Source organism: Pseudonaja textilis, chromosome 12 (genome assembly GCF_049901715.1).
Source record: "Pseudonaja textilis isolate UNSWEBS1 chromosome 12, rPseTex1.2, whole genome shotgun sequence".
Classification (NCBI taxonomy): domain Eukaryota; kingdom Metazoa; phylum Chordata; class Lepidosauria; order Squamata; family Elapidae; genus Pseudonaja; species Pseudonaja textilis.
This window is the reverse complement of record NC_142001.1, coordinates 19,962,758-19,972,338: the sequence shown is the minus strand read 5'-3', so window position 1 is coordinate 19,972,338 and position 9,581 is coordinate 19,962,758. Positions and strand designations below refer to the sequence as shown.

The 9,581-nt window shown below is 44.6% G+C and overlaps 1 protein-coding gene across 2 annotated transcripts; it reads left to right on the top strand.

Moving 5' to 3' along the window:
* Positions 1-282: 282 nt before the first annotated feature.
* VGLL1 (vestigial like family member 1) lies at positions 283-6,823 on the top strand. 2 transcript variants are annotated; one of them, XM_026716607.2, is made up of 4 exons: positions 283-431; positions 2,031-2,254; positions 3,356-3,743; positions 5,875-6,823. In XM_026716607.2, exons 2-4 carry the CDS (start codon positions 2,044-2,046, stop codon positions 5,885-5,887), a joined length of 612 nt encoding a protein of 203 aa, XP_026572392.2. In that variant the 5' UTR covers positions 283-431; positions 2,031-2,043; the 3' UTR covers positions 5,888-6,823. The 2 variants fall into 2 exon arrangements, with proteins under 2 accessions (XP_026572392.2, XP_026572395.2); XM_026716610.2 differs by having other exon boundaries at positions 308-455.
* The last annotated feature ends 2,758 nt before the right edge of the window (positions 6,824-9,581 follow it).

Genomic DNA, 9,581 nt, shown 5'->3' with positions numbered 1-9,581 from the left:
TGGAAGGGAAAAAAAGAAAAAAGCGAAGCATACAGTCACTGAAATACCAACACCAATCCACCCTAAAAGAGGAAAGCTGGATTCTTTAAAATTCAGACATCATGTCCATCTTGTAGTACCAGGAACTGATCTTCACTCTGGAGACCTTATTCTTGGCTTGGGCACAAAGCCACAGGTGCCAGCTATCTTTTACAAGCACCCTGAACAATATTTTTTATTGTCTCCTTTCCTGAAACCTCTAAACCTGGCTGACTTGTCAGGGTGCATTTCGCACATTCCTGCTCCTGAGGATACGCCTAGTTCCCTCACTGCTAAAGGAAGAGAAAACTGCTGGTACTGTCTGGGGCTGTTCTTCTCCTTGTTGTTGAGTTGCTACAGAGTTCCCACCCGGAGCAGAGACACGGAGAAATCACAGCATGAAGTGAACTCAGGTGGGTTCTCTCTTTAAACCAAAGGTATGAAAATAAGTCTTGAGTTCCTCTTACTCAGAGGTTTGGGGTAAAGTTTAGTCCAAGCAAGGGAATAGATGCATCTAATGGAGACCTCTAAGTGAAGTTGTGGGAAATGTTGCAACGTGTTCAGTGGAGAGCTACAATTTCTTGAATTGGTTGACTGAGTTGTAGTAGTTTAACAAGGTTTTCTGAATTATGGTTTCCAATGAATGCTATTGTGGATGTTTTAAAAATGGGTGTATTGCCGACTACTTCTGAACTAATTCTTGTGTATCTCTTCTGCATCCTACTCTAATCTGATCGTGTGAATCTTGGTTCATAATCAAGGATTTTCAACGGGTTGAAATCCTCCTATCTTTGTTCCCTACCTAGAAGGAATATTAACACCATAGAGAGAGACAGTAGAGGGAGGTGGACATCTGGAATAAAATATCTGCTTGGTCATTGTGGACAACAGATGCTGGGCTCTTACCTTCAATCTTGAAGGAACTGACTTTATACTTAAAGCTTCTGGTACTTTAAAAAAAGAAAATTAAATTCTGCTGCCATTTTCTGTGGAAGAACTATTTTCATTCTCAAATACCGGTTGGGAAATCAAAAAGATAATGACTCGGAGGAAGCTATCTTCCCAAAGTCACATGTCTGTCTCTAGCATCAGGCTACATTTCCTACAAGATGGGGACTTTAGTCGTGGGGTATGGACAGATTTGTACCTTTTGAGGAATTGGATTGCACATCTGTGGGTTCTCTTGTGTACAGACCGGCAACCAAGAAGACACATTAAATAGCGTTGGTGAAGGGTGGCTTACCAAGTCTGTGAGATGCCGCTTAAAAAATATTTAGGCTTCCCGTGCAGTTCCTACCCATTGGCTGTGTTTACACAACATGCCAAACCATAAACCATGCTTTAAACTTTGACCAAACCACCAGTTATCACAATGACTCGATATGTTGGCCATTGTACTCACAAGCTTGGTTTGGTTGTCTCTGCATGTTGTATAAGTCCTGATGGTTCCTGAGAACATTAAGGAACGTTCTCCTAGAGAAGGAATGTGGCTTCAGGAAGGCAGCCCCACATCTCCAATTTTTGAAGTGTCCTAATGAATCATAGAGTTGTAGAACTGTGAAATTGGAAGGGGATACTAAAGCATTGTATAGGACAACCAGTTCAATGAAAGGTGGCCATCCAACCTCTTTTTAAAGCCTTCAGAGATGGACAACCCAGAGTGTCAGTTATTCCATTCTGTTTTCCCCTGTTACACATATTTTACCGTAAGGAAATTTTTCCTTCTATGTAAGTGTGATAGCCACAAATAAAGCAGCTATTTTCTGGTCCTTGTTTCTTGTTACCAATGAAAAATAGCTTCATCTTCTCTCTGAAACCTTTTGGCTACCTGGACACTCCTCTCATGTCCTCTCTCTTTCTTATTTTATCCAGGTAGAACACCCCAAGCATAATCTCTGAGTAAGCCATGATCTTGGGGAGGGGGGGAGGGCAAGCAGGAGACAATTGGTCACATGGACTCCACACCACCGTCAATTCCACGTACCCCTTTCTTGTGTCCTGTTTATTTTCAGATTATTTCCAAGTATGGAAGAGCCAAAGAATAATTCTGCAAAGCTGAGCAGAACCAAACAGCCAGTGAAAACAGAATGGGGAGCCCATTACATGGTATTGACCTACTTCCAAGGAGACACTAATAGCATGGTGGATGAACATTTCTCTAGAGCTTTGAGTGTCACCAAAAACCCACCCGACCTGAATAGCGACAACAGTGTCAAGGATGGCCTTATTAACAACGGTGAGTTTGTCGCCCATGGCTTGTTCTACTTATTTCATAGATAGCAACTCATTCAACAAAGAGCTCGTGACTTCTTATTGACAATAGATTTCCTCAGGTATCATTGTAGTGATGTTTAACAAAACCGGCTGGTTGCTTGAAGGACGGGGATTTAATCTGAGCTGTGACTAAGAGGGTTTTAAAATTCTTCTACACGGTCTTTAATACATGATGTCTCTGGGAAATGGAGGTCACGAAATTTCAAAACCATTCCTCAAACCAGCCCGGGTTAGTTTAGTTTAGTTTAATTTACTTTATTGTCATTGCATCTCATACAATGAAACCAAACACCCTCTTCAGTGCACATCATGACCGTGAAAATAAACACTAACACACATCCTTCACACTCCACACATTAAATTAAAAACCCCCGACACTGCACCAACACTGCACTATAGATTAGAATTCAACAGAGCTACTATCCTGGGATAGAAGCTGTTTTTCAGCCTTTTTGTCTTTCTTTTTATTATTCTGTACCATCTGCCAGATGATAATAGTTTTAAAAAAGGGTGCCCAGGATGAGATGGATCTTTAAAAATGTTTTGAACTTTCTTAAGGCAGCAGGAGCTATAAAGCTCTTCCAAAGAGGGGAGAGGGCACCCAATGATCTTCTGGGCAATGATGTTAACCTTCTGGAGTGCTGTCCTATCTGCCCCTGTGCAATTGGCAAACCAGACACGGGTGCAGCAAGTTAAGATACTCTCTATGGTACAGCGGTAGAAGGTCACCAGCAATTTTTCATTCATTATTTTGCTATCTGTGGTAAAGATGAAGTTGGCAGTCATTCCTTATACAGAAGACCACGGGTTGGATCCGACCGGTGTAACTACCGGTTTGGTGATTTTACATTTTGCCTCTGCAACCCACCTCACAAGATTGTTGTTGTAGAAAAGTTAAGAGGAGAAAGATGCGTTGGATACGTTTGCCCCCTTGAGTTATTTGTAAAAGTAATAAAGGTGTGATGCAAATAAATAAATAAAAATTTACCTATCGTTGGAAAACGGTGATGCACCTCACTATGGAATATGGATGCACCTGTTTTGCTTTTTTTTTTTCCGACAGGAAACCACCAACCTTCTCACGGGTGGGGTCTTCCACCCCACTGGACCAAGCCCTATGGTGCAGCCTCCCCTTTGAACCTGTGCGCTTCAGACGAAAACCCAGTTGTTCCCGCGATGGATGTCTACCAGCCTTCCATTCTCCAGGAAGCTTCTCCAGCAACCGCTGAGCTCTGGCCTTCGTCTTCTGGAGGGGGTCCATGTTTGACCCCAGGTTCGAGGTACCCAACCTCTGAGCTGCACATGGGGCAAGACGGCATGTTGGATGAGAAGTATGGTTCTTTGTTGGGCCTCCTGGAGCAAGAGAGATGTTCTCGACCCGTCCAAGATTTGCTTGATTCCCGATCGGCTTGTCTTACTGGTTCGGCTGGGTTGCAAAATATGAGCCAGAGGTAAGTCCGTCCAGGTTGATGTTGTGATACTTTAGTACTTTCAAGATAAGAGGTGGGAGGAAGGCAGACAGTGTTTTTCAAGAGGGAAATGGTAAATATGATTTATTTCTTCCAAGGGTCATCGGGTGTACTTTGATTTTTAAAAAAATCTCCTGGGGTTTTACTTTTTTTAACGGAACCAAACTGAAATTGAAGTAGATTTATGTGATGACTCAGGGTGAGATACAAAACAAACACAGTCACAAAAACCCAGTGAAGCCCCTTTTATTCCTTCACTTTGCTTCCAAGCTTTGAATATCTTTGATGAAAGACAAAAAAAACCCCTCCCACACAGTTACACGAAGAAGGAAAAAACCAACACAAACCAGGCAAGATAAGGGCTGGAGGACGTCCACAGATAACACACACTGGGAAGGATGCCAAACCCAGAGAGGAACCATAAACTAAAGATATTTACATGCTTTGTTTCCAACGTTCGCCAGTACGCAGGTCCAAACTCTTATTCAGTTGTCACAGCTGCAGCCCATGAAGAGGATCAAGGCCCTCTTCTCCTGAGTAGACCACGTCTCTCCCTTATCCTCTCCTCCCTGCGTGCCCTAGGACGGAGAGGGGATGGGCCTGGGTCCTCCTCTGACTGCCCAGCCAGCTTCTGCCCTTCCCCAGCCTCCTCCACACCCTCTGCAGCCACACTTCCACTCCCTGTCGGCTGTTCCTCCTCTCCCTCGGAGTCCGTCTCCAACAGGGGCATGACAATTTATAAGATCTGAAGAAAATCCAGAGAATGGGGGCTATTGAATTCACAGCCTGGACTCAGTTTTTAACACCTCACCTAATAAAATACCCTGAACTTTGTTATGTGCACCTATTGCTATCAGACCACTACAAAGTAACTTCTTTGAATGCAGCCTAATTTGGCTATGTTGTATGTCAGATTAGGCAAATGTTAACTACCCACAGATAATCCGCCACCAACCACAATAATTTATTCTGTCTGCTTGTGGCACTGGGCCATGACCGTAATAAAGATTGCTGTTGTTGAAAGAGATTTTTTTGGTTTAAAAAAAGTACAAAACCTTGGGTTTTTTATGAAGGGCTCCAAATATGCTATCGACTCGAGTGATTTTGGCTTGTTGATAGTCAATGCAGAAGATCTTCTGTCAAAGGCTAACCGATTGGTGTCACCAATAAGACAACTCAGAAAGATGGAGGTTGTAGGACAATGGATGGAGGGAAGGGGGAAAAAATAATCAAGATGGCAGTTAGGTCTGAAAAGTTGCAACAGCCATTTTGACTTTTTCAACAGATCTCTCTCCTCTGGAGGCCCCTGGGACATTAATGGGGATAGTGAAGAAGTTCTAGACAATGAACCTAAAAGGAACAGCTATGGTGGAAAGGCAGCTTGGAGTCCATCAAAAGTTTTGAAATGATCTATCTAGCTAATTATGTCTATTTTCAAAGGGTGTGTCTAGCTTGATGAAAAGAAGGACTAGGGGTGACATGATAGCAGTCTTCTAATATCTCAGGGGCTGCCCCAAAGAAGAGGCAGTCAAGCTATTCTCCAAAGCCCCCGAAGGCAGGACAAGAAAAGCAACGGATGGAAACTCATCAAGGAGAGAAGCAACCTAGAACTAAGGAGAAATTTCCTGACAGTGAAGACAATTAATCAATGGAACAACTCACCTCCAGAAGCTGTAAATGCTCCAACACTGGAAGTTTTTAAAAAGATGTTGATAACCATTTGTCTGAAGTGGTGTAGGGTTTCCTGCCTAGGCAGTGGGTTGGACTAGAAGACCTCCAAGGTCCCGTCCAACTCTGTTATTCTATTATATTCTAATTAATTGACAAAACATTTGGACTTTTTATTATTAGATGAAAGCCCGATGGGTGGCTATGGACTGGTCCCTCTCTCTCAGCCCAGCCTGCCTTACAGGGTTGTTGTTGTCATGGGGAAAATAGGAGGAGGAAGGTGTGTGGGTCGGATATGTTTGCTGCCTTGAGTGATGTGTAAAAATGCTAAAGGCAGGATGCAAATAAATAAGTAAATGTATTAATAACCATGCCATTCCTCTTCCTATCCCTGATATTATACATGAATATTATCCCCTAACTGTCAACCTCTTGTGTTTCCTAGGTATCCCTGCTAATGGCCAATTTGCACTTTTTTTTAAAAAAATGGACCCCTTTGCATACTATTTTAAGACTTTCTAAGGACTTAACAGAGCTGTAATTAAGAATTGAACCGCCATCTTCTCTCACCAGATTTTTTTCCCATGTACTTTCCATTTTTGGAACGGGTAGAAGGAAATGCGTCTTGACTTTTGCCCAACGGCGTGCAGAAATCTAGTCCCACTGAAAACTCCCCGTCTCTAGCTTTCAATCCAGCTGGGGTCTCCTCATCTTGGAGGTCTCCAAGTCCACTCAACCAGGACCTTCAGCCACTCTTCAGCCCACATTGTTCCATCCACGGTCGCCTGTTGCTGGTTTCCGAATCGAATCTCAGTTTAGAAACAATATAAAAAAAATAGTTTGCGGGCTGGCAAATTGCCACACGATGGCAGCAAATCTCCCAGTGTGGCCACATCCTAGGCTGAAGATCACACCCTCAACCAGAACCTGGTGTGGAAAGATCCATGCTCAAGATGCTAAATGAGGGGCCTTCTGTGGAAGACCTACAATTCTGCCATTCGGAAGGTCAACTCAATGAGAAAGAGGCATCCTAAAGTCCGTAAGAGATTATGGCTTTCTTCGTTGTTTTTGACACACACACACACAGTTGTGTGGCTTCTGCTCTTGGCAACCAAAAGCCAAGGGGATGTTGCTCATAGCCAGAACCTCTCCCTCCCACCACAAGGTAGTTGCCGTTAGAGGAGGAAGACTATGATGTGCTCCTTTGAGGCCAATCTTGTTTCTACTGGTCCACCACGGCTTCTCAAGAAAAAAATTTCCCATGACTCATCAGGGAACCCTTCGGTGGTTGGGTGGTGCAAACCCAGCCTTATCTGGGATTATTTCTCAGTCTGGAGTGTCGTGTGAATCTGCAGAATGGGTTATCAATTAAAGCTGATGCGTTTCCTGCTGAGCATTTATGTGGCTTTTCTTCAAAACGCATGTGTGTGGGCAGGGGTGGGATTCAAATTTTTTAACAACCGGTTCTATGGGCATGGCTTAGGTGGTGGGCGTGGCTTGGTGGTCATGTGACTGGGTGGACATGGCTTGGTGGTCATGTTATTGGATGGGCGTGGCCTACTCAATATCACTCACATCGAGGCACGCATCTCCTCGCCTGGCCTCTCATGACTGTGGGGATGCTGCAACAGTCGTAAGTGTGAAAAATGGTCATAAGTCACTTCTTTCAGTGCCATTGTAACTTTGAATGGTCACTCCACACAAACAAAGTACCAGCAAAGAAGGGGAAAAAAACTCCAGAGACGTTCCTGAGACAGGAAGTCTAGTCCTGGCAAGAATGTAATAAGGGTTAACGGAGAGGCAGTTTCTGTAAGCAACACCAGAATGTTTCCTTCCTGCCTTCCTTACAGGATTAGCCCTGTAATTTCTTCTAACAACCAGTTCTCCCAACTGCTTAGAATGTTAACAACCGGTTCCAGCGAATAGGTGCGAACTGGTAGAATCCCACCCCTGTGTGTGGGGGCAGGGGTGGGATTCCAAGATTTTTACCACCGATTCAGTGGGTGCAGCTTGGTGGGTGCTCTTTGCATGCATGCACACACTTTATGCACATATATGCACCAAACACACACTTTGCGCAGGCACAGAGGCATTCCAACTCACCACCTGCAAGCCTGCACTCTCCCTGTCACTTCAGCAGCTGTCGTGCCACGCAAACCAGCTGTGCTTCCAAAATAGGACATAAAGGTGAGTATGGGAGCTGAGGCGGACAGGTGGGCCCAACAGCACAGCGGCAGAGAGAACCGGTTGGGTCTCCGCTGCTCATTGTTGCTACCGGCTCATCCAAACCGGGATGAACCGACTGTGTGAGGCCCTTCTAAGCATGATGCCAAACTCCAGAGCAACTGGATAGGGGTGTCCACTTCTTAAGAAAAGCAGAGCTGCATCCCCACTGCTGAGGCCATCCCCTTGACTTTTGGCCAGGCCCCGTGAATACCCTGCTGACGGAAAGATCGTTAAGTAGGTTAGCAAACACCAAGATCTCAACCCAGTGGAAGCTAATTGAGTTGTCCTGGTGTCAGTAAGGGGCCTAAAATGAGAAGGCCCCACTTGAATGGAGTTCCATGAATTGAGAAAACATTGTGGGGGTTCTGGGTGCACTCCGAGCTTGGTGATTTCCTTGCAGGTGTTTCATAACCAAAGTAGGTAACATCAGTGCATTAGTTGAGTAATGAACAATCTGCGAGAAAACTACCAAGTTCATAGAGCATCAAGGATCCCACAGTCCTCTTCCTTCCTTCCTTCCTTCCTTCCTTCCTTCCTTCCTTCCTTCCTTCCTTCCTTCCTTCCTTCCTTCCTCCTCCTCCTCCTCCTCCTCCTCCTCCTCCTCCTCCTCCTCCTCCTCCTCTTCTCTACTCCACAAACTCCACTCCCTGCTAGTACTGATGATGTTCCCTAGCTGGGTCATGAAATGTCCTCAAGGAAAGCACCAAGCTCAGAGAGCACCAAGGACCCCACAGTCCTCCTCCTCCTCCTCCCTCCTTCCTTCCTTCCCTCCCTCCCTCCCTCCCTCCTCCTCCTCCTCCCATTCTTCTCCACTCCCTTCTAGTACTGATGATGTTCCCTAGCTGGCTCATGAAATGTCTGCAAGAAATCCACCAAGCTCAGAGAGCACCAAGGACCGCACAGTGCTTTCTAATCTCGTGGAACTCAATTTGAGCAGGACCTTCTTAGTTTAGGCCCCTTACTGACACCAGGACAACTCAAATAGCTTCCACTGGGTCGAGATCTTGGTGCTTGCTAGCCTACTTAATCCTCCTCCTCCTCCTCTTTTTCTTCTTCTCCACTCCACAGACTCCACTCCCTTCTAGTACTGATGATGTTCCCTAGCTGGGTCATGAAATCCCTGCAAGAAATCCACCCGGCTCTGAGAGCACCCAGGACCCCTCAGTTCAGCCCAAAGCTACAAATAAATATTCACTTCCGACGATTAGATAGTCCTTTCTGGGGTTTTATACAGGGTTCTAGAGAAGGACTAAGTGAAAACGGTTCTAGATTTTCTAGTCTGTTGAAAATTAAGAGCCCATTTGCACTCCTCATCTAAACACATTTGATTAAAAAGCAGAGATGATGAAAAACATCAAGCAAACCCACAAATTCAGGGCTTCTGAGTTGCTTGATTATGAAGCACCAAAGATTTCCCTTGATTTAAAAAAAATACTCATTTTTAGTTTTTTTAGACTCTACACTCTCCGCAACAAACGCAAGAGTAGAAAACCTTCCACACTGGAGGTTTTCAAAGAGAGACTAGATAACCATTTGTCTGAAATGGTATTGGGCTTCCTGCTTTAGCAGGGGGCTGGACTAGAAGACCTCCCAGGTCCCTTCCAACTCTGTTATTCCGTTATTGATAAAATCATGTCCCCCAGCTCAAAAAAACAGAACTAAATTATGGACTCTCTAGACTAGCAATTATTTTTCTCTCCGTTAAAATCCGGAGAGTTATCTTAGCGATCGTATGTCGCTATGGAGCAGAGAAGAGAAAAACTGAGTATAAAAACAAGGAAGGCTTCTTTTCGATAAATGATACAACCTCGGCGGAAACATTTTTGGCCACCTGGAAACAACAAAACAACACAATCAGCACTTTCAATGCCTTCGAGTTTGTTGCAACGGAATTGTTGCAACGGAAGGATGAGAGGTCAGAAATTT